At 42.4% G+C, this 25,006-nt stretch overlaps 1 protein-coding gene and 2 non-coding genes across 3 annotated transcripts; all 3 read left to right on the top strand.

Annotated features, from left to right (window-relative positions):
* Positions 1–1,175: 1,175 nt before the first annotated feature.
* Positions 1,176–1,661, top strand: LOC18015331. Its single transcript, XM_006397321.2, has one exon. The coding sequence runs from the start codon at positions 1,176–1,178 to the stop codon at positions 1,548–1,550; it is 375 nt and encodes a 124-aa protein (XP_006397384.1). The 3' UTR covers positions 1,551–1,661.
* A 7,639-nt stretch (positions 1,662–9,300) lies between these two features.
* LOC112086011 lies at positions 9,301–9,407 on the top strand. Its single transcript, XR_002899247.1, has one exon. It is a non-coding gene; the product is annotated as a small nucleolar RNA R71 (small nucleolar RNA).
* A 13,770-nt stretch (positions 9,408–23,177) lies between these two features.
* Positions 23,178–23,283, top strand: LOC112086007. The gene has a single exon (XR_002899243.1). It is a non-coding gene; the product is annotated as a small nucleolar RNA R71 (small nucleolar RNA).
* The last annotated feature ends 1,723 nt before the right edge of the window (positions 23,284–25,006 follow it).

Raw genomic sequence — 25,006 nt, 5'->3', positions numbered from 1 at the left:
TACTCAGGTTTCTCATGATCTCTTTGGTTAATGAGATCTTGAAAATTTCAGCAGAAATAATAAGTTTTTTATTCCATAAAGATTGTTTGCTCTGATACCATGTTATCTATATAAGAGATTTAGATCAATCTATTCATTGCTAATTGATTTTAAATTGGAAACCCAAAAAATTTAACATGGTATCAGCCCTAAACTCAAACACACGCTACTCTATTCTCTATCTATAATACTCGATCAGATATGTAATCAGTATGATTATTCTACTACTTATCTCGGTCCAATCCAAAATTTAGTCAAATTAATATATCTTAACATTAATTATATACTTAAATTCTTTCATGATGAATTATCATAAGAGTCATCATCTCGATGGGAAATGTGAAGAATATTATCTCACATCGAAAATAGGGATGTGACTAGAATAATATGTAAAAAGATTTAAACCAATCTATCAATTGCTAATTGGTTTTAGTTGAAAGTCCAAAAAACTTGACACCTAGCATTCATGAAAATAAATCAGAACAACAACTTTTACCCATAGCCATTCTCGTAATGTCCCGTTTAACCCCAAATAAATTTAGGGTAAAGTATGTATTTACACATTAGTATTTGTGATATTTTTCAGAATTTAAATTGTGTACTAAGTTTGGAACAAAAATAAAATTTTATGCTATTTTAGGGGCTTTTTGTTTTGTTTTTCTTTTGGAATACTTATTTCAGTTTGTATTTCTTTTTTTTTTTTGTAGTAAATGGAACAAACATAAATTACTGTAATATAAATTAATTTTGATATTACCTAAGAATAATGTGTGCTCAGTTTTAATTTAGGTATATCTACAAAAATGATCATGAGCATTTTTTGATGAGAGGTGAGTGAAATAAAAGAACTCTAAAAATAGCCGTTTGTTTCTTTAATGTACCAACTCATCCTTTGATATCTCAAAACGTTTATTACTTGCTTGTGTGGTTGGGAGAGAGAGAAAGGAGAACGTAAAAGAAGGCAGACACGGAAACAACACAAAAGTATTTGGTTGGTTTGCTTTTAGAATACTAAATGACAGATGCATACGGGTAAGAAGGCGTGACTCCCTCTCATCCCTTCTTCTTATGATTTTCCATTATATATTCAAATTCAATTCACTCCAAACCTCATCATCTAGCATTTTTGATTATCGATGGAGGGTTCGTCTAAAAGCAATAAAAGAAAGAAAATAGAAACGCTTATGAAAAAGAACAAAAAAAGACATGTGATCAACAACATTATTAACTCACATCTTGAGGGAAACACGATGGACGAGAAGAAATCAAGCGGGAGTATTGAAAAATGTGGGCAGGGGAGTTTCGGAGTTTTTGAGTTTCCGTGGATGAAAGAGAGCATGATCTCAACCTCCCTTGATTGGAGTCTACCAGGATCTCTTTTTCCAGTCATTGATGAAGGAAATGAGATGTTTGAAGACATTGGTGAAGTGAGATGGCCAGTGAAAACGGTTAGTACTGATAGGTTGGAATTTGAGGCCATTGAATGCATTTGGACTTCTATTTCGGATTAATTTGTTAGCGTTGTACTGTCAATTACATTGATAATTTGAGACAGAGTGTAGGACGAAACAAGATTTCCAAAGAAACTTTTTTTTTTTTGGTTTTTTTTGTTCCTTGTGTGTTCGTTGAGATGTACTACAGCGTAGAAAGGAAGGAGTAGGATTTAGTTATTTAGATACAAATAAGTGGTAAATATTTTTCGGGAAAGATAATAAGAACAGCATTTTCTTCTTGAATTTTTCATTAATTAGATGAAAACATTATTGTCCAAGTAGTTTTTCAAATTCGACAATGTTGAGCTCTCTTGAATCTCTAAGGTTTCCAGTATTAAATCAAAATTATTTTGAATAAGAAATAAAGGTCTAAAGTGGATAATTTGGAAACTTAGCAACTTCTGAATTTGAACAAGTGTCAAAAGTTGCCAGATTCACACACTAGAAACTTGACGTGAGATACTCTTGTATATAGTGGATAACTCATTAGAAGGTTTTAGAGTTTTGGATACACTATTATGTTATCTATTATATTAAAACAGAAGCACATTAATTAGTACTTGCTTTCAAACACTCCCAATGATATTATATTAACATCTAGTTATGTACTTGATAACTAAGAGTTTTTGAGGCTCTTTGTAGATGTTATCAATCCCCTGTCTTGTAGTACAAGGGGTTATCAATCCAAACTTGTGTGTGAGATACTAATCTATGTTACTTGTAATCTTAAGTCAAGATGGACAGGTAAAAGTTTTTGCTAAACTACTTAACAAGCGAATAAACATGAAAATGAAATAAAAGATGGGGATTAAACTGGATCAAGATGCAAATGATTAATAGTAAATAAGCAGATGATTCGGATGATGAATGTATATGATAAAGACAGAACCTTTAGACAGGATATATGACTCGGGTGCCTCCAAGCTAGACTAGCAAGTTAATGAATCAGATTTATCAAGCGGTTTTATTTAACATGAACTCAAAGTATGTTAATCTTCTCATGAAAGCATTAAACATCTAAACTGATCTTCTTTCATACCAATATCCCTTTTGAGAAGCATTAATCAGTCAGCTTTAAGATTCAGTTCAATAAGCCATTTAAGAGAACAAACTATCACTCTTGCGATGAAAGACTCTTAAACCTTTAACCGAGTGGTTCAGACATTTCTACAAACACTTTTGATGCGAGATATGTCTCAGATCTGAACCTCAAGTGATGTGCTTGGATCCAGCTTAGAGATCTCGTCGGTTAAATAATGAAACATGCAAGACTAAACCCCTAAACTCACTAATCTATCATGAAAGCACCCTAATCTACCTATCTAAAGCTGCTTAAACGACTACTCATTGATCATAACGAGCTCACTAAGTCCTTTGCAAGACGTGTAGCTAGTCATGATAAGGAGTTTAAGGCTGGAGAATAAAAGAAATAAACCACGAACAAGATTTTGATGCAAAAAACGAGATATCGGATTAGATTAATCAAGTTTCACAAAAGAGGCAAGTTCTTAAAGCTAAAAGAGGATAAAAGATAAGATGATTAGGTTTTTGGTCCTAAAATCTATTCATAGCGAAGGGAAAGTGTTGCGGGTCAGCCCGGAACAAACCGGGTACTGAGCCGCCTTCTTGGGTCGTTGGGTGAGCACCACAGTGTGTCGGAGTGTGGAGTCGAGGTCTTGATGCCGAGAGGTGCACACGAGCAAAGATCAAGATGGAGATCTTGTGAAGAACACGTCAAGAACATGCATGAACCCTAATCTTCGATCCATCTTCACGTTTGTTATCTTAAGTCACCTTGTTCTTGATTCCGGAGTTATGACAAGGGACCTCGCCATGTAATGCCGCGGGGCTTGGAAGTCGAGGGGTTCAGGAAGACGGAGTCCGGCATGCAATGCCGAGGTCTTTGTACCGAGGTGCATGTTCAACACTTAGTCGTTTTCAGCTTCACTTCTCTTGCATGCATGCCTTGATCTCAACATACCGAGGGATCAGTACGAGGTCTAGCCGAAAATGCTTTCAAGATATGAGCCTTGGACTGAGAAGTGTCGAGGTAGCGATGCCGAGGTCTGTAGAAACACTTAGCGCGTATCGCAACTCATTTAGGCTCATATCAACCAACTTGTCTTCCGGAAGCAATAACTTTTAGCACATGACTCCAAATGCTTTGAGACCAGTTCCATAGTCAAGATGACTCATTCAGCTCAAACGTTGGTGAAGAAACCATCGGAGCTTGGCGGAAGGCTTCCTGGATTGCTCATCTTTGTACCGCACTAGAATGACCGGAAAATACAGTCTTTAGACCGATGTGTACTCCGGAGACGGTATCTTCAAAACCACTGGTCCGAATTGAGTGACTCCAAGTGTTCCGGAAAGGTCTTTCATAGATCTAAAACTTGGTTCGGATCGGAAGGGTTCCGTCCCACGTAATCCTTGAAGCTCAGCTGATCGGTGTTCGGGTGCGTGCGAGACAGGCATGTCTTCCGGAGGCGACATCTCTCTTCTCACTGGTCCGAATTGCATGATTCTAACTGTTCTGGGATATTGGCTTGATTATCTCCAACTTCGATGAAGACCCCGTCAACTGATTCGGATTGGAAGGTTCCCCGGATTGGTGATCTTTAAAGTGCGCGGGTGAAAATAAATTTTGGCCGTGAAATGCTTTCCGTGGTAAGGAAAATGTCCGAGAATCATGTACCGCGGTAAGCTTTTTAGCCGATAAATCTTATCGCCTCGGCGTAAAACTTCACCCGAGGGGATTTTCACCAGATACCCATTTTTAGCCGATAACGACCGTTCGGTAAGGATTTTGGCCGAGGTTTTCGTCCAGCCGGTACGCATTTTGGCCGAGAAATTCCTCTAAGCGGTTTTCACCATTTTTGACCCTTTTCTTCACCGTTTTCATTCCGGTCTCACTTCAAGAACTGTAAACGGACCGGACCACCTAGACCTTAGCTTTCCAGGGAACAGCTTGAGTCTTGAGTTGAACAACAGAACTTGATCCCCTTCTTTGAACTCTGTCTTGTGTATCTTCTTGTCATGGAGCACCTTTGTCATTTTTTTGTATATTTTGGAGCTGTCAAAAACGTCTAAACGGATCTCCTCGAGCTCATGAAGCTGTAGAACTCTCTTTTCCTGAGCTGTCTTGATATCAAATTTCAAAAGCTTCACTGCCCACAAGGCTTTGTATTCCAACTCAACCGGTAAGTGACAGCTTTTCCCATAGAGCAAGTTAAAGGGTGAGGTTCCAATGGGGGTTTTGTATGCGGTTCTGTAAGCCCACAAAGCATCATCTAGTTTCTTGCTCCAATCCTTCCGAGATGAGCTCACTGTTCTCTCCAAAATGGCCTTGATCTGGCGGTTTGAGACCTCCACTTGGCCACTAGTTTGAGGATGATAAGGGCTGGCCACCTTGTGCTTTACCCCGTGCTTCTTTAGAAGACTCTCAAGAGTCTTATTGATAAAGTGGCTTCCTCCGTTGCTTATAACTACCCTTGGGACTCCGAATCTTGGGAAAATGATGCTCTTAAAGAGCTTTACCACAACCTTTGAATCATTAGTTGGAGATGCAACCGCTTCAACCCACTTGCTCACATAGTCCACCGCGACGAGTATATACTGATTCCCGTATGAGCTTACAAAGGGACCCATGAAGTCAATGCCCCAACAGTCGAAGACCTCTACTTCAAAAATCGGGTTCTGAGGCATTTCATTCCTCTTAGATATGTTACCGTGCCTTTGACAAGCTTCACATCTCGAGACTACATCCTGAGCGTCTTTGAACATGGTCGGCCACCAGAAACCGCTTTGTAAAACCTTGGCGATCGTCTTGAATGCACCTAAGTGACCACCATATGTCGAACCGTGGCATTCTTGTAGCACTGGATAGATCTCCTCCTCAGCCAAGCATCGTCTATAGAGATGATCCTTGTTAAGCACGTATAGATACGGCTCATCCCAATGGTATCTCATTACATCTCTAAAGAACTTCTTCCTCTGATAATTATCAAGATCAGGTGGCTCTAAACCGCATGACAAGTAGTTCACCAGATCTGCGAACCATGGGAGGCTTCTCTCTTTGATTGTGTTGGCTTCCTCCACTTCTAAGTAAGACCAGACAAGCATGAGATGTTCCTCGGGTAAAGCATCGTCTATAGGGACTTGTTCTTCAATCCTCAGCCTTAAGAGATGGTCGGCAGCTCCATTCTCAATACCCTTTTTATCAAGCACCTCCATATCGAACTCTTGAAGTAACAGAACCGATCTTAGAAGCCTCGGCTTAGCATCCTTCTTGGTCATCAAATACCTCAAAGCCGCGTGATCCGTGTAGACCGTGACCTTTGATCCCACTAGATAGCTCCAGAATTTATCAAATGCAAACACAATGGCGAGCATTTCCTTCTCAGTGGTGGCATACTTTTCTTGAGCTGAATCCAAGGTGCAGCTTGCGTAATAGATCACGTGAAGCCTCTTGTCTTTCTTTTGCCCCAAGACAGCCCCCACGGCATAATCAGATGCATCCGTCATCACTTCGAATGGTAATGACCAATCAGGGGCTTGTACAACCGGTGCACTGATCAATGCTTCCTTGATTCTCTTAAACGCTTCTTCACATTCATCATCAAAGATAAACTCCACCTCTTTACACAATAACCTCGTCAAGGGTCGAGCTATTTTGGAGAAATCTTTGATAAATCTCCTGTAGAATCCTGCGTGACCAAGGAAACTTCTTATTCCTTTTACTGAGTTCGGAGCTTGTAGGTTCACCATAACCTCGATCTTAGCCTTGTCCACCTCTATGCCCTTCTCTGATACCTTGTGCCCCAAGACAATCCCTTCTTGGACCATGAAATGGCATTTCTCCCAGTTCAAGACGAGCCTGTGCTCCTCACATCGCTTTAGAACCTGAGATAGATTAGCAAGACAATCGGAGAAAGAGGAGCCGTATACGGAAAAATCATCCATAAACACTTCCACTTTCTGTTCAATTAGATCAGAGAAAATATGCATCATGCATCTTTGAAAAGTGGCCGGTGCAATACAAAGACCGAAAGGCATTCTCCTATAAGCATAAGTTCCATAAGGGCAAGTAAATGTTGTTTTCTCTTGATCTCGTGGATCTATAGGGATCTGAAAGAAACCCGAGTACCCATCAAGAAAACAAAAATAAGGATGATTAGCTAGCCTCTCAAGCATTTGATCAATGAATGGCAAAGGAAAATGATCTTTTCTATAAGCAGAATTCAGTTTTCTATAGTCTATGCACATGCGATGACCGGTTATGGTTCTTTGGGCTATAAGCTCATCCTTTTCGTTTTTAACCACCGTGATCCCACCTTTCTTGGGCACAACGTGAACAGGAGATACCCACCGTGAGTCAGAGATTGGGTAAATTATCCATGCCTCAAGTAGTTTGAGTATCTCCTTCTTAACCACCTCTTTGAGGTTCGGGTTAAGACGTCGTTGACGCTTAATAGAGGACATAGGTTGGTCCTCTAGGTGTATCCTGTGGGTGCATATGTCAGAGGAGATCCCTCTAATATCAGCCAAAGAATATCCTATGGCTCTCCTGAACTTCCTTATCTCACTAAGCAATGCACTCTCTTCATGTTCAAGCAAGCTATCGTTTATGATCACGGGATATGTGGAGTTTAGACCCAAGAAAGCGTACCTGAGCCCTGTTGGTAGAGGCTTGAGCTCAACAGAGGGCGCATCAGCCTCATTCCAATCGGCATCAAAGGTGCATTGGCCCGGAACGGCTTCCTCGGCCTTTTCCTTCTCGCGCGGTTTACCATCGACCTTGGCACAAGCTGTCACGGCCATGATATCCCGAGGTGTCTCCTCAACACTCTTGGACTCCCCGATGTCTAAAATGTCGAGGCCACTCTTCCTGAGTTCCAGAAACCTCGTCTCAGCTCCAAGTTCCTTCGGTTGGTCCAAGAGACGCATGTACACCTCGCTTTCCTCATTCAAGTACATGTGCTCGCTTTGTTCCCTTGTTAAGACCACTTGTAATGGGTGTTCTTCGTTCAACTCTTCTAGGAGCTCATCAGCTAGCTCCTCCATAGCCTCCACGTAGAAAACCTGACCTCCAATGGTCGGTTTTTTCATCATTTCCTTCACGTTGAACTTCATAGTTTCGGAACCGATGTGTAGCTCGATCATACCCCCTCTCACGTCGATGATCGCTCCTGCTGTTGCTAAGAACGGTCGCCCTAAGATAATGGGGTCTAGAGGTTCCTCGTCCATCTCAAGAACTATGAAATCCGTGGGGATCTCTATTTCACCGATTCTCAAAGGTAGATCTTCAAGTAAGCCCACCGGTAGTTTAACCGATCTATCAGCTAATACAAGGGAGATCTTGGCCGGCTTGTAGCTTTTGAATCCTAGTCTCTTGGCTACCGTGTAAGGCATTAAGCTCACAGAAGCTCCTAGATCACATAAGCAATTTGAGAACTTTAAGTGACCTATGGCACACGGCAAAGTAAAGCTGCCCGAATCGGATAGCTTTCTTGGTATAGATCTCCTCTGAATTATAGTGCTGCACTCGTGACTCAATATCACCATACCCTGTAGCTCCTTTGTCTTGTTGAGAATCGCATCCTTTAGAAACTTTCCAAGCTGTGGTATAGCTAAGAAAGCGTCTATGATAGGTAAAGTCAGTTGCGTGTTCTCCAAGTGTTTCTCAAAGACCGCCTTGGCCTTGTCTAGGATTTTCTTCATGAAACGCCCTGGGAATGGTATCTTGGGCTGGTAAGGTGGTGGTGGAACGTAGGGCTTTTCAAGCTCAGGTGTCTTCTCCACCTCTTTTCCTTTGTCTTTGATCGGTTCCTTCTCCAAAACTTCTTCTTGTTGCGCATCATCTGAGGCTGCCTCCCCTCCGAGTTGCTCATTGGCCTCAATGAGATTTGTCTTAGGTTCTGGAGCTTGTAATTCTTTACCACTCCTCAATGTGATGGCGTTCACATATTCCTTGGGGTTAGGCACCGGCTTACCTGGTAAAGCCGGTCCTCTTGATGATGTCGAGGCTTGATTCTGCTTAAGTTCTCTAATATCTTGTTGCATTGTTGCGTGCTGGCTCTCAACCCTCTGCTGACCCTGTAACAGTTGCTGTAGAATCCCACAGACGTCTGTTCCCATCTGATTCAGACCCGTTACCTGGTTCTGTTGCTGATTACCCATCGGCTGCGGATTGAACCCAGGTGGAAACTTATGTTGCTGCGGTTGGCTGTTAAAGGTGTTGCTTGGGCTGAAAGCTATTCTGAAATGGAACTTTTGGAGCATAGCTTTGTTGGTGTTGGTGAGCAGGGTACATTTGGTCTTGAGGGTTAGCTACATTTGGGTTTCGGTAAGAGAGGTTTGGGTTATTGCTGAAGTTCTTAAACCGCTGATACCTCTGATGATTACCTATGTAGTTCAGCTCCTCTTGAGTTAGACCATCTTCATTGACATTATCAAAACTCGGCCCTTGCTCATCAAACTCGCCTACAAAGTGTATTGGCTTTTGTGTAGCCATGAGAACCTTGTCAAGCTTGCTTTGTAGTTCTCTTATATCTTTCTTCATGCGCTGTTCTTCACTAGATCCTTCTGAACGGTTTGCCCTGTCAAAGTCTTTACCATATGTGTCATTTGACATGGCGAGGTTCTCCACTAGTTCCATTGCCGCATTGATCTTTTCCCAAGAAAATTTCCATTTGAAGCTGAGTCGAGTTGGTTTCTGATCTTGGGGAGTGCACCTCGGTATACAGTACTCAATAGTGATGCCTCCGAGAAGCCATGGTGTGGGCATTGGTTTGTATAGCTCCTGAACCGTTCCCAAGCTTCACTAAAGCTCTCGTTGTTGTGCTGCGTGAAACTTGAGATCTGATTTCTTAGCTTGGCCGTGCGTGATGTGGAGAAGAACTTTGATAAGAACGCCAGTTTGCACTGCTCCCATGTTTGTATAGAACCCCTCGGGAGGTCCTTTTCCCACTGGTGAGCTTTATAATGGGAACAAGCGTAGCTTGAAGCTATCTTCTGACACGCCATTAATCTTTGTCAGGTCGCAAACCCGATCAAACTGATCAAGATGTTCAAGAGGGTCCTCTCCGGGTAGATCGTGAAACTTTGTGTTCTGCACCATATTGAGCAGGGAAGCTTTAACTTCAAAGTTATTGTTTTGCACAGGTGGTGCCTGAATCCCGGCTCTATATTGGTGCGCGTTAGCTCGGTCGTTTTCTCCAACAAAGACCGGAGGAGGTTGTCTCTGAGCTGGTGGCGGAGGCGGATGAACATGATGGGCTTGCTGCTCATTTCTATTTGCTTGGTGTTGATTTTGCTGAGCAAGCCTTTCATTTCTTTGAGCCTGTTGTTGGTTAACGAAGGCTTGTTGATCATTTCTTTCTGCCTGCGCCTGATTAGCCTGAGCCTGGTGCTCGGCATCTTGAGCTTGCTGCTCTATCCTTTGCTGTTCTGCCATTCCAAGCCTTTCAAAGTGCCGTTCTCTCTCGCGAGCTCGCCTTTCGATCCTGTTGATGTTATTGTCGTAGGGCAGAGGCGGTTCTGTGCTGCGAAATCTGGTTTTCATGCACCTGAAAACAAAGCCAGAACTTGCAAAAGAGTTAGTAAAACAAAAGAAAGTAGATTCTTGATCATAAGAACAAATAAGAGACTAATGCTCCCACAAGTTGGCAACGGCGCCAATTGATAACTAAGAGTTTTTTAGGCTCTTTGTAGAGGTTATCAATCCCCTGTCTTGTAGTACAAGGGGTTATCAATCCAAACTAGTGTGTGAGACACTAGTCTATGTTACTTGTGATCTTAAGTCAAGATGGACAGGTAAAGGTTTTTGCTAAACTACTTAACAAGCGAATAAACATGAAAATGAAATAAAAGATGGGGATTAAACTGGATCAAGATGCAAATGATTAATAGTAAATAAGCAGATGATTCAGATGATGAATGTATATGATAAAGACAGAAGCTTTAGACAGGATATATGACTCGGGTGCCTTCAAGCTAGACTAGCAAGTTAATGAATCAGATTTATCAAGGGGTTTTATTTAACATGAACTCAAAGTATGTTAATCTTCTCATGAAAGAATTAAACATCTAAACTGATCCTCTTTCATACCAATATCCCTTTTGAGAAGATGATTAGGTTTTTGGTCCTAAAATCTATTTATAGCGAAGGGAAAGTGTTGCGGGTCAGCCCAGAACAAACCGGGTATTGAGCCGCCTTCTTGGGTCATTGGGTGAGCACCACGGTGTGTCGGAGTGTGGAGCCGAGGTCTTGATGCCGAGAGGTGCACGTGAGCAAAGATCAAGATGGAGATCTCGTGAAGAACACGTCAAGAACATGCATGAACCCTAATCTTCGATCAATCTTCACGTGTGTTATCTTAAGTCACCTTGTTCTTGATTCTGAGTTATGACAACGGACCTCGCCATGTAATGCCGCGGGGCTTGGAAGTCGAGGGGTTCAGGAAGACGGAGTCCGGCATGCAATGCCGAGGTCTTTGTACCGAGGTGCATGTTCAACACTTAGTCGTTTTCAGCTTCACTTCTCTTGCATGCATGCCTTGATCTCAACATACCGAGGGATCAGTACGAGGTCTAGCCCAAAATGCTCTCAAGATATGAGCCTTGGCCTGAGCAGTGTCGAGGTAGCGATGCCGAGGTCTGTAGAAACACTTAGTGCGTATCGCAACTCATTTAGGCTTATATCGACCAACTTGTCTTCCAGAAGCAATAACTTTCAGCACACGACTCCAAATGCTTTGAGACCAGTTCCATAGTCAATATGACTCATTAAGCTCAAACTTTGGTGAAGAAATCATCGGAGCTTGGGAGGCGGAAGGTTTCTTGGATTGCTCATCTTTGTACGGCACTGGAATGACCAGAAAATACAGCTTTTAGACCGATGTGTACTCCGGAGACGGTATCTTCCAAAACACCGGTCCGAATTAAGTGACTCCAAGTGTTCCGGAAAGGTCTTTCATAGATCTTGGCTTGATTCCAACTGTTCAGGGATCTTGGCTTGATTATCTCCAACTTCGATGAAGACCCCGTCAACTGATTCGGACTGGAAGGTTCCCCGGATTGGTGATCATTGAAGTGCGCGGGTGAAAATAGATTTTGGCCGAGAAATGCTTTCCGCGGTAAGGAAAATGTCCGAGAATCATGTACCGCGGTAAGCTTTTTAGCCGATAAATCTTATCGCCTCGGCGTAAAACTTCACCCGAGGGGATTTTCACCCAATACCCATTTTTAGCCGATAACGACCGTTCGGTAAGGATTTTGGCCGAGATTTTCGTCCAGCCGGTACGCATTTTGGCCGAGAAATTCCTCCAAGCGGGTTTCACCATTTTTGACCCTTTTCTTCACCGTTTTAATTCCTGATCCTCCTCTTGAGCTCCAAATAGCCTCCAAAGCACCTGATAAAGACTTCAAAACATGCAAAACTCTTTGGGACCTAATGCAAGTCCTAAAACCTATTTTGATGCCTAAAGACTCAATATACATGAGAAAACATATGATATGGACTCTAAAATGCAGCCTAAATGATGCAAAATATAGACATATCAGTACTTGAAAGAGAAGATATCCAACCGCACACGAGCGTTGAGCGTTGTTGGGTCGGATTTGGACTTTTACAATTGATCTTTTGGCCCAGAGTCCTATTTTTTTTCTCTAGATTTTTATCATGTATCTGATCATCGTTTTTCATGGTTCATGTTTGTTTCATGAATCAAGTCTCAACCAAGGAAATGAATTAGGGTTTATTGTCTGATTAAATTGCAGTTGATTGAGAATCAATATGAAGTTTTGTAACATCTGCGTTTCTCCAATATTTCTTGGATTTATTGACAAATATTAAGAATTTGGTTGGATTTATTGAGAAATATTAAGAAACTTATATATCATTGGCGTACTCACTCATGGAAACGGTATATGATACCTTTTGTTATTTAGTGTTGGAAGCTAGAAACAATACTGCAGTTGTATTGAGATTTTTATCGCTATAACACCGTCATAATATGAGGGTCTAAATAATAAAGAAAATAAATAATATAATCTTGGAAAAAATCTTCTTCTGATCGACATTCTATTGACTGAATTGAGATTTGGATAAGCCTTGCAAGCAAAGAAATTGTTTTAAGAGGTGTGAATTCGAATGGTCATCAAAACTTTGGGGATCTGATCACAGACCTGTCCTAACCCGTATCCAGTCGAGTCTACGAATATTAAAGCGAAGCTTCAGATTTGATAAGAGATTGATGGAAAAACCTAGTTTAAAAGAAGCAGTGATTTCGGGATGGGGCTTTTTTATGGCACCCAATGTCGGGATTTCCATAGAAAAATAGCTTCATGTCATAGCAATATCGCAAATTGGAAGAGATCGAACCCAACAAATTCAGCTAAGCTAATCGAGGATCTAAAAAATCAAATTGATATAGCTGAAGTTGATGACAATACCACTCTTGAAGAAATTGAAAACTTGAGACGATGACTGATTTCAATATTTAGAGAAGAAGATCTTTTCTGGTAGCAAAAGAGCTGTACTTTATGCACCGAGATGGAGACCGAAATACAAAATTCCATCACGCTATTACCAAACAAAAACGAGCCCATAACCGGATCATCAGCCTGAAGGACAACAATGGAATGTTGGTGGAAATGCATGTGGAATAGAAAGAATTTCTGTTCATGATAGGCTTACGGGCCTAGGGTTTGGTTTTAACATGTCCGTTGGTCCTCAAAAAGTTTTAAATTTATAAAACCCTAGTGTTTGCAAGTGCACAGATGTACGTTGTAGAACTTAGGGTGTCGATCCACAGGGAGGATGTCTAATCAGCGAGAAACAACAAACTGGGAAAGTAAGCAAAGTCATAAACTCAAGGGATTTGGGGTTTTTGGTTAAGAATCCTAAACTAAACCTAATCTAATATTCACAAGAAATAAGATGTAATGCAGAATGAATTGTTAAAAGAATATCTCAAGCATATCGACCCAAACTATAAACTCTAAACTCATAGGTGGCGATTTAGACTTCTTCGGTTTACTCTAATCGATGTTTGGTGGCATTTCCAATAAGCTTCCGGGCGATTTATCTTCATCTGTTTCTGGGATCTACATGGAACTAGAATAGACATGTGTATGTATGATAAACAAACTCTCGTCATCTTAATCAACTAATAACTCGGATCTGACAATTCACTCTCGCTCTCATGCCAGAACCAAGATCATGCATTAGACATTGAATTCGTCTGCTCACATCTTTTCTATAGGTAGCTCTCGACTCCTACAGCGACTATGTTCTTCTGAAGCTAGGTATGCATGATCTGATAAAATACTCTCGTTGCTCTGATCGATCATAGGCTCAGAGAATAGGTCATGAATCTACTCTCATGCAATATGAAAACCTTAGAAGAGATTAGATCCATAATATGGTCTAGAAACTTAGAAATCCTATTCGATATGTATGCCTATCGAAAACTTTTCAAACAACTTGACTCTCTAGGACAAATCTACATGATGCAAGGAATGATAAAAGACATGAAAGAATGAAAAAGATGAATCAGAAAAGTTAATAAGATAAAAAGGAGAAAGAACAATAGATCTGGGGAAGAATCCCCATCTACATCGCCTAACCCTAGAAAAACAAAGTTTGGTGGCTCAAAAACTCAATACAGGAGCACACAACCGTTTAGAGCTGCTAAGAAATGTATTTATAGGTCCTAAGGTCTTCAAGGTCTCATTTAGGGCTTCTCTGAAGAGGAATGGCGAAGTGGGCTTTGATGTTGGGCCTTGTGGCTCGTCATTAGGTCCACCGGGGGTGAGAGTCTTCCAGAGCAGGTAAAATGCATGTTTACCGCGGGTGAGAGTCTTGCGGAGCCGGTAAATTTGGTCAACTTGTTCTTCATGTATCTTTTGATTGCACTGTTGGATATTCGTGATGTAAAGTGCTATGGAAAGCTGGTTGTCTCCTCTTGATTGTCTCCAAATTTGAGCTGGACCAGATTGTGAGAAAGTCTTCATTTGAGGCTGAACTTCTGACAGTATGACTCTGATCTAAAAAAGTGGAAATGAAAAGAGCATTGAAACTAAAAATACATGGAAATCAAAATAAAAGTTCATAAAACTGATTAAAACCTTTGAAAAAGCATTTGAAATCAATGGTGAAAAAGGGTACAAATACGGTGTTATCAACTCCTCCAGATTTAAGATTTTGCTTGTCCTCAAACAAAAAAAGATTCAATCTGGAAAAATATCATTCAACAGAAATGAGAGGGAACTCAAAAATATCAACAACCATACTTCTGACCTTAATTATGGACAATGCATCAATCAGATCTAGTCTAGAAAATTCTCACCAAAATACAAACATAACTAGTCCGTTAATCAGTCATGCGAAAATCCACACACTTAGAATTAACTTCTAGTCAACTAGCTGTTGGGGTCGGTTTTCACCCCCACGAGTTTAACTACCTAAAAAAGACTAAGTGTCAAAATTGGGTTTCGGAAAGCCCAATTCTACGATTTACTGGAGGAAGAATCGAACCAGAACGCAACCAACACAGTAAACCGAGCCGAACCAAACACCATTCCAGACCGAGCCGAACCAACTGCTGGTTTGGCCAAACCAAGCCAAATCAAAGGCTCGGTTTGACCGACCAGAACCAAGGAAGGCGAAGAACCAAACTGAGCCAGTCTCGGTTCGAAAGGTTTCTCGCGTGCCTGAGCCAAAGAATCACCCGTAAACGAGAAGTGGATTGGGCCGAAGGAGAAAGAGAATGGGCCAAGCCGGACAGTCGAAAGTGCTAATGTGCCGAACCGAATAGTCGAAAAGGCTCGATGAACGAGCCCAAGAGATTTTACCCTAAGAGAGATCAGACAAAAGAAAAGGAAAATTTCGAGAATCTCGGCTAGGCGGTTTGTAGACTTAGTATAAATAGTCGATGTAATTCTTTCATTACGTAACTTTTACGCAATCGTAGAAACCCTAAGCTATTAAAATATTTTTCGATATTTGTTCTTGAGATTTTCACCTAGAAGCTTTAGATCCCTCTTTTTCCTTAAAAAATTTTGATTGTGCGAGCTTTAGATTGACTATTCATGGACGCTTTTTCGGGGTACAACCAGATATTCATGAACCCCGACGATAGGGAAAAAACGGAGTTCATATCAGATCGGGAAATTTACTGCTACAAGGTGATGTCTTTTGGACTCAAGAACGCGGGTGCAACTTATCAGAGGCTCGTCAACAAAATATTTTCAGAACAGCTTGGCAAAAAAATGGAGGTTTATATAGATGACATGCTGGTTAAATCGCTCGAGGAGAAGGATCACGTGAAGCATTTGCGAGACTGTTTCGAGCAGCTGAACCTGCATAACATGAATCTGAACCCAGTGAAGTGTCGATTTGCGGTGACGTCTGGAGAAGTCCTTGGGTACCTCGTCACCCATCGAGGAATCGAAGCAAATCCAAAGCAAATCAACGCTTCGATAGAAATGGCGTCTCCGAGAACGAAACAAGAAGTCCAGAGATTGACGGGACGCATAGCAGCTCTCAACCGGTTTGTTTCCAGGTCGACCGACAAATGTCTACCTTTCTATGATACTCTTAAGAGTAATAAGAAATTCGAATGGGACGACCGGTGTGAAAAGGCATTCCAAGATCTGAAAGTCAGGAGATGCCAAGCCGACAAGATCAAAAGATGTCTAGTCGACAAGGCAAGATAGTGCCTAGAAGATGAGCCGAGGCGATGGCTAGGAGACAAGGCAAGAGGATGCCTAGGCAACAAGGCAAGATGACGCCTAGCCGACGAGCCAAGATGATGGCAAGGCGACAATTGGAGAGGATGCCTAGCTGCCGAGCCAAGCAAATGGCTAGGCGACAAGGTAAGAGGATGTCTAGGCAACGAGGTAAGATGATGCCTAGGCGACGAGGTAAGATGATGCCTAGGCGACGAGCCAATGATGGCTAGGTGATGATACAAGATGACGCCTAGGCAACGAGACGATGATGGCTAGGTGATAATGAAAGCGGATGCCTAGCCGCCGAGCCGAGTTAATGGCTAGGTGACAAGGCAAGAGGATGCCTAGGCGACGAGGTAAGATGATGCCTAGGTGACGAGTCGATATAATGTCTAGGCGACGAGCCGACATAATGCCTAAGCGGCAAGGCTAGGTAATGCCTAAGAGACAAGCCAATGATGGCTACATGATGATAAATGATGACACCTAGCCGAGGAGCCGATATGATGGCTACGCAACAAGTCAAGAGGATGCCTAGTCGACGAGCCGAGATGATGGCTAGGCGACAAGGCAAGAGGATGCCTAGACGACGAGGCAAGACGATGCCTAGGCGACGAGCTGATAATGGCTATGCGATGATACAAGATGACACCTAGCCGACGAGCCGAGATGATGCCTAGGCAAAAAGGAAAGCTGATGCCTAGGCGACAAGCCGATGATGGCTATTCGACGATACACGATGACGCCTGGCCGACGAGCCGAGATGATGCCTAGGCAAAAAAGAAAGATGATGCCTAGGCGACGAGCCGATGATGGCTAGTCAACAACACAAGATGACGCCTAGCCAACGAGGCAAGATGATGTCTAGGCAAAAGGCAAGATGAAAGCGACGAGGCAAGAAGATGCCTAGGCGACGAGCCGTGATAATGCCTAGGCGACAAGGCAGGGGTGCCTAGGCGATGAGCCCATGATGGAGAGCATGCTAGCCGAGTTGAACTAGGGATGCCATGGCCTTCTCTCTTTGCTGAGCCGTTTCGAGCAACAACGATGAAGCCTTTTTGTTAAGATGATGCCGAGCCGTGCTTAATGATAACGACAAGGTGTTTTCGCCGAGCCGTGTTTAATGATAACGACGTGGTATTTTTGCTTAGATGACGCCGAGCCATGTCCAGTGATAACGACGAGGAGTCTTTGCTTAGATGAAGTCAAGTCGTGTGCAGTGATAATGACTAGGCGTTTTTGTTTAACTGACGGCATGCCGTGTTTAACGATAATAACGAGGCGTCTTTGCTTAGATGACGCCGAGCCGTGTTTAATGATAACAACGAGGCATTTTTGCTTAGATGACGCCGAGCCGTGTTTAATGATAACGACGAGGCGTTCTCGCTTAGATGACGCCGAGCCGTATGCAATGATAACAACGAAACATTTTCGTTTAACTGACGCTGAGTCGGGTATAATGATAACGACAAGGCATTTTCAGTAGACGATGTCGAGCCGTGTTAAATGATAACGACGAGGCATTTTCATTAGACAATGCCGAGCCGTGTTTAATATCACGACGAGGCAGTTTTGCCGAGGTGTTTTCATTAGATGATGCCGAGCCATGTATAATGACAAGGCGTTTTCATTAGACGATACCGAGCCATGTTTAATGATCACGACGAGGCGTTTTTGCCAAGTGGTGTATAATGATAACAACGAGGCGTTTTCATTAGATGATGCTGAGCCATGTATAATGACGAGGCGTTTTATTTTTTAGTAACCAGAGATGATTTCGGGCCGTTCCTTGATATTTATCCATACTATCTCTAAGAGAGGTCCTCATTGAGGTGAGCTGTTTTAGATTGTTTTGAGAAAAGATCTCCGACTAACGCCGAAGCATTTTTCAAGTAAGTGACGTGTTTGATAGGCCTTGTTCTCTTTGAGAGACTGATCGTTCATGAGGAAGAGTCGGGCATTGCAGCCAAAGTGTTTAGTTTGAGCCTGTTTTTTCTTGCTGAGGCGTTAGGCCAGGGTTTCTCATTGTCGAGGCAAAAATTCAAGAGGATATAGTGTTTTCTTTGGAATATGACTATAGACCGGCGTTCTCGAGAGGGTGAGTGTGTTTTGCCGGGTTTTAAGAGTTCACTTCGGTTTTAGAGAAAGCGATGTAGTCTCGACTTATAATCTCGTGTGCGATAGTGAGCTGTGGCGACCGATACGTTTTTGGTCTGAAATTTGTATAGCACGCTGGATTTTTATCCATAGATGATGTAACTTGCACCCTCGTCCTAGGAAAGGTGGTAAAAGTCTGTTTAGAGAACTTTGTATTTGTTGTCCCGTTGTGGGCAACAACGAGACGAGGTGTATAGTGTTTGGATACCAAAGTGAAATAGTAACAAGCAGGAAGTTTGCCGAAGCAATGCAACAGTAGTGAAAATAAAGCACTTTGAAAGACAAGTAAAACACTAGCCGACATAAAACGAGTGAATGAAAAACTAGCCGAAGTGAAAACAAAGCTAGAGATAGCTAATGGCGGCGGAACCAAAAAAATCTTAAGAAAATGTATAAGTGTAGTGTATACGTACCTACTCCTCTCTTTTAGGAGAGGGGACAGCTGAACCTATTCGAGGATGGGCTGCCTACGTACCCATTGTCGGGATAAAGCCATCTCGTTGTTCATGTTTGTCGTGATGCATTTCTAATGATAATATTTCTTTAGATTCGGAGTTAAAATCGAGCTCCGGATTGTTGCTTTCGTCGCTTCGTACTGCTCGTCTAAAACCTTCATTTCTTCCTCATTCACGACGAAGTCCGATGATTGAAGCAGAGCGTCCTGGATTGTTTGCGGCGTGTTCAACGCCATCTCCCGTCGAAACTCCGATTTGTACCACAGAGATTGCTTTAGGGCTTCAAGGGCGGCCTTGTCACTTATTCCTTCTACTTTGGACACAACAGCTTTGAACCTTGCCATGTAATCTCAAAGCAGTTCGTTCGGTCATTGAGATAATGTCTATAAATCAGCATCGGAGATTCCTCGGTCCATTAACATCGAGTATTGTTTAAGGAATAAAGCCGAGAGCTGTTGAAAACTGTTGATTGAATTGCGCTCCTGTCTTGAGAACCATTCCAGTGCGGCTCCTTTGAGGTGTTCGACAAACAGTAGGCAAAAACAGGCATCCCCCTCCTGCTCATTCAAATTGGCCGCATTCCTTGTGAAGGCCCGCCCATTGCTATGTGGAAGGCCGTGATGTGTGCTTTTGGATCTGTAGTTCCTTCGTAAAATGGGATTCTGACCTTTCCTGGCTCGAGAATCCTAACCTCCGTGATACTAGCCATGAACAGCGTTCTTTGAGTTTCTTCGAGCATTCGATCAATCTCCGGTTCAGCGCTTATTGCGTTGTGTACTTGGGATTTTATTCCTCGTATCTCAGTGACTGTCCGAGCCATAGAGGCTTGGAGTTCTTCCATCTCCTGAGTTTGGGCGCAGGTCATTCTTCTTGGCGCACCAAGTCGCCTTTGCTCCTCTCTTCTTGGCTCGTCCTCGAACTCCACTTGCTCGACCCATAGAAGATTCTCCTCCTCCTCAGTCAGGTTGTTTTCACGGCTTAGGTCGACATTTCCATCAGTATGGTATTCCGTTAAGCGTCGAGGCAAGTTCATCGCGAGTAATTCTCTGAGCTGAGCCGGTTTGCTGTGGATCCCTGTTCCCCTCTCTCTGTTGGGCGTCCAAATTGATGACGTCCTCAATGCCTTCGTCTCCTGAATTCTTAAGATTTCGGCGAAGCGAAGGCGGATCGATAATGTTTGACTGGGTCGCTGCTAGAGTCTGTTCGTTGAGGGGGAAAACATCGGAGGTGCTCTAGGATTCCTCCTGCCATTGCCAATTGTTCCTAGAGGGGTTGAGAGGTCAAAGCGTCTCCTAACTCCGTCCGTCGGGTCGAGGATTCTGGCTATCCAAGTCGGGTGTCTCCTTTCAGTTGCCATCGCATCGAGCCGTTCCATGATCGCTTCATTTCTCTTGTCCTGCTCCTCAATCTTCTTCATCAGGGTGGACAGCATGCTCCTCATCTAGTCCTGAGTTTCAGTGGTTGTCATCGCATTCGCTGGGGGGAGCATCCTTCTCCGTGTTGTGGTCGTTGCTGTTCTCTTCTCTAGGTGCGTTTCTCGTCATATTCTTTGGATCTCAAGCTCTTGACGATATGGAGTAACAAAATTTTGAGTTCCCCTCAGACGGCGCCAAATTGTGTGAGCCAAAACTCGCACAATCAAAAATGTGTAAAGCAAAACTTAAGGGATCCAAAATTTCTAGGGTTTATTGCAAGAACAGTAAGATCGAAAGAAAGTTTTTGCTGGAAAAGTGTTTCAGTCTTATTGCTCTCGAATTGGTAAAAGTTACATAATGAATTGTCTGTGTCCACTATTTAGACAGAGTCTATGAACCGCCTAGCCCAGAATCTCGGAAAAGATTTTCAGAATATTTTCTTATCGCCTCGCCCGGCCGCTGCCTTAACATTTTGCCTAGGGTTTTTGCACGGGCTTCATTCTCCGCGGCTAGGCCTGCTAGCCATCGAATATCAAGCTGCTCGGCCTACACATCTTGCGATGCAGCTCGCCCTCCATTTCCTTTTCAGCTTGGCCCACTTGCTCTTTCCCGTGGCTCGGCCCAACTCACACCTCAACAGGGCTCGGCCCATCAAAAAGAGAGCCAAGCTCGGATCAGACATAGCTAGACATAATATCTCAAACACTTAGTCTTTTTAGAGGTGGATAAACTTGTTGGGGGTGGAAACCGACCCCAACAATTTTTAAGCTCCAGTTTACAGGAAATTGGGATAAACAAATAGGAAAGCGAAAAGGGGCTTGACCGCGGGTGGCGTGATTGCGGCTGCAGCAAACGATGGTTTGGCCGCGGGCCGGAGACTTGGACCGCGGCAGAATGTGGCCTGGTCGTTGCTGAGATGTTCGCGGCCGCAGCAAAATGGCTTCAACCTTCTCTTCTTTTTTCCGGTATCCGGTTTTTTCCTCCTATCTTTTTGTATTTTCTAGTTTTTTTTTTATTGTTTTTGGTTTTTTCTGGGTTTTATGAAAGCCTGAAATGCATAAAAAAGAAAAAGATCAAATATAAAAGAAATAAAAAGAAAAGAAAAACATACCAGAGGAGTTGCCTCCTATCAAGCGCTTTTGTTTAAAGTCTTTTAGCTAGACTCTTGGTGGGATCAGGATTGAGAAGAAGAAGCAAGATCTCTTGAAATAAGAGTCCTTGAAGTCCTCTTGAGCTTGAACTTTTGATCTCCTTCATCTTGAATCACACTCTCCTTTCCTCTCTTATAGATTTTAGCATCCTTTAGGACATGTTTTGTCTTCTCAACAATTCATTCAAGGTTTTCTTCTTTTTCCTTGCTGATGTATAGTGGTACCTCTATCATTATCTTTGCAAACTTCTTAGATGCAAGTGCTTTTAGTTCCTTCTTGTCTTCCGAAAACTTTCTCCTTGGGCTTGTCCTTGCGGATTGAAGCTTCATCCGGTGTAGTTCTATAGAACTTTTTCCTGTCCACATTTAAGAAAACTAAACAGTGATTTGCATGGTCAATGATAGCACCTACAGTTGCTACGAATGGGCGACCAAATATCAAAGGTCTTTCTTTTTCCTGGTCCATCGCTAAGACTTGGAAATCAGCTGGAATGATCTTATCTCCAATGACTAATGGCAGGTTCTGAATCATTCCTTCTGTTCTCTTTGAGATGAATCACCAAAGACTATCCTAACTAGAGATGGGACAAGTGTTCTTATACCAAGTCTCTCAGCAACAGATTTTGACAAAATGCTCACATTAGTACTAGAATCACATAAACAATCTTAAAATTCAATTCTGGAAATAGAGCAAGTGTATGAAAAACGCCCTGGATCCTTAGACTTTTTGAGTCTTTGGACAGGTAAATGTTTTGTTACCTTAACCAAAATGTTCTGACCTCCTTCATGCTCGGTTTTTGCATCTTTCATGAGGGTTTCATGGTTTGAATTCTCCTTAGAGTCTGCGCCTGGATCTCCCTCAGGGACTGCTGTCTTGGTATTGTAAAACTTCTTTGGATTGTCCTCCACTCTTCCTGACAAAAATCATGGCTACCTTTTCATAGAATCTACAGTTTGACCTATTTATAGTTCCAATTTCTTGACATGGGTTGCAAGAGATTCAAACTTCCCATTCAAATTATTGTACATACAATCGATACTTGCACCCATCTCTCTAGACAATTTCTCATTGCTCTGAGATGTCTGCATCATGTTTTGTTCAAGCGAATTCACTTGATTTCTCAGCTGAGAGAGGGTTTCTTCTAATGAGCTGGTCTGCGCCTGTTGAAGATTGAAAGGTTGTTTTTGTTAGAAATTTTCTCCTCCATAGTTCCCGTTTTAGAACTTGTTTGGAAAATTTCTCTGCTGCTGCAGATAAGGTTGGTTCTGGGGGTTCTCACCTCCTTGACTTTGGTATGAAAGGTTGTTGAAGTTGGCATTCCTAAAATTTTGGTTGAAAGCTGGACTGAATCGGTTCTGATATGTCCCTTGTGCTCCAACAAAATTAACCTCCTCTTCTTGAGAATTTATGCCATCATCTTCATATCCTCCATCTTCCTCATTACCTACAGCAGTATCACAAGCATGTACATTCTTATTTTGAAATTTAAAAAGTTGACTTACCATGCTTTTTAGCTCAGCAATCTCCCTTGACTCATGACTAATGATAGTCTTTTTTAATCTGTCATATTCGGGGTTGTTGTTGCTATTGGCTACAGCTAGATTTTCGATGAGTGCTCTCCCTTGTGTTGCAGTCTTTGAATCAAAATCTCCATTGCTGGCAGTGTCAAGAGAAAGTTAATACTTCTGTTGAAGTCCTCTATAGAAGGTGCTTAGTAGGTTTGCTCCAGAGAAACCATGATGAGGGCTGTCTTTCTCATGCTCCTTGAATCGTTCCCACGCCTTGTAGAATGATTCGACGAGGCCTTGTTGGAAACTTTGGATCTTGTTTCTCAGCTGGTTCGATCTTAACTTGGTGTAAAAATGATTCAGGAAAGCTGACTTGCATTCTTCCCATGAATTAATAAAGTCAGATGGCATAGAACCTGGAGTGGTTCTCACCATGCCACAGATTTCTTCAAAAATATCTATGTGATACACAGGATGCTCAGTAGAGTTTCCATGGAATTGACTTTGCTTCACCAGGGAGACAATCTGAGATTTTCTCTCAAATCACCCCTTGCTGGCACAGGTACTTTAATAGCTGATCTATTTTGAAAGTGTTGGTGAGGTGCATCAAAATCAGCAATAAGTCTATTGCGGGGTTGTCTTCTCGCAGGATTGACAAGTTGTATAGGTCGATTTCCTCCTATTCCACTAGGTGGAACAATGTTTTCATCATCCCTTAGCTCTTCGGGATTGACCTGGTCTTGTCTACTTTGGTTATCAGCAGCACGTCTAGGGAGTTGATTTCCCTCTCCATCGAGTTGTGGCTGGTCATCTGCTTCATGGACAGCCTCTCGGTCATCTTCGTGAATGGAATCACGATCATCATCAACTCCATAGTGACCATCTTGATCACGGTTTAAAGGATTATCCCGACGGGCATTTGGATCGGCCATCTTGAGAATTCTTCGTCTGAGTCTACAAATTTCTCTTCGTGTGTGTCGATCTCATCTAGGGGTTGTACAATGTTGGCAGGATTTCTCCTAGTTGTCATGCAGCTGAGAGCAAAGAAAGCAAAGATAAAAAGAGAAGTTGGAAAAGCTCCAGCAGAACTCGAAAATCTTGTGGTCTAGAATTAAAATTAGATTAAGAAATAAAATCAACAACAGATAAATCCTCGGCAACGGCGTCAAAAACTTGATGTGGGTGCAGTGGGCAACTACAACTTTTACCCAAAAAACTGCAAGTGCACAGCAAACGCAGTAGTACTTAGGGATCGAATCCACAAGGATTTGTCTGTTGAGAACTCCTAACTGATGTTAAAATCAATTCTAGACCAAATCAGGTAAAAAGGGGGTTTTGGCTGTCACTGAATCTAAATGAGCAGGAAATTTAAAAGGCTTGAAAAATCAATTGAAAACTATAAGAAAAACGGCGCTGGATTTAGGGTTCATCGCTAGGGTTCATGATCTATGACATAGGAAATTCAGGTATAGATTTTCTATGATTCTGAAACTAGGATAGACACTTATAAGATTAGCCAACTTTGGTCACCCTAATCATCTAATCACTTAAACTCAGGAATTAACTCTCGCTCTCATGCCGGAGTAAGATCATGCATTTCAGATCGGAATCCATCTTAACTTACGTAACCTCCGTAGGTAGCTTTCGTCTCTTTCGACGGGGATATCCATAGCTGAATAGCTGGTCTATTTTTAAAGTGTTGGTGAGGTGCATCAAAATCAGCAATAAGTTTATTGCGGGGTTTTCTTCTCGCAGGATTGACAAGTTGTATAGGTCGACTTCCTCCTATTCCATTAGGTGGAACAATGTTATCATCATCCCTTAGCTCTTTGGGATCGACCTGGTCTTGTCTCCTTTGGTTATCAGCAGCATGTCTATGGAGTTAATTTTCCTCTCCATCGAGTTGTGGCTGGTCATATACTTCATTGATAGCCTCTCGGTCATCTTCGTGAATGGAATCACGATCATCATCATCTCCGTAGTGACCATCTTGATCACGGTTTAACGGATTTTCCCGATGGGCATTTGGATCGGCCATCTTGAGCGTTCTTC

The sequence above is a fragment of the Eutrema salsugineum genome, unplaced genomic scaffold (assembly GCF_000478725.1).
Source record: "Eutrema salsugineum unplaced genomic scaffold, Eutsalg1_0 scaffold_25, whole genome shotgun sequence".
Classification (NCBI taxonomy): domain Eukaryota; kingdom Viridiplantae; phylum Streptophyta; class Magnoliopsida; order Brassicales; family Brassicaceae; genus Eutrema; species Eutrema salsugineum.
The sequence above is the reverse complement of the archived record's forward strand: the minus strand, read 5'-3'. Positions and strand labels throughout refer to the sequence as shown.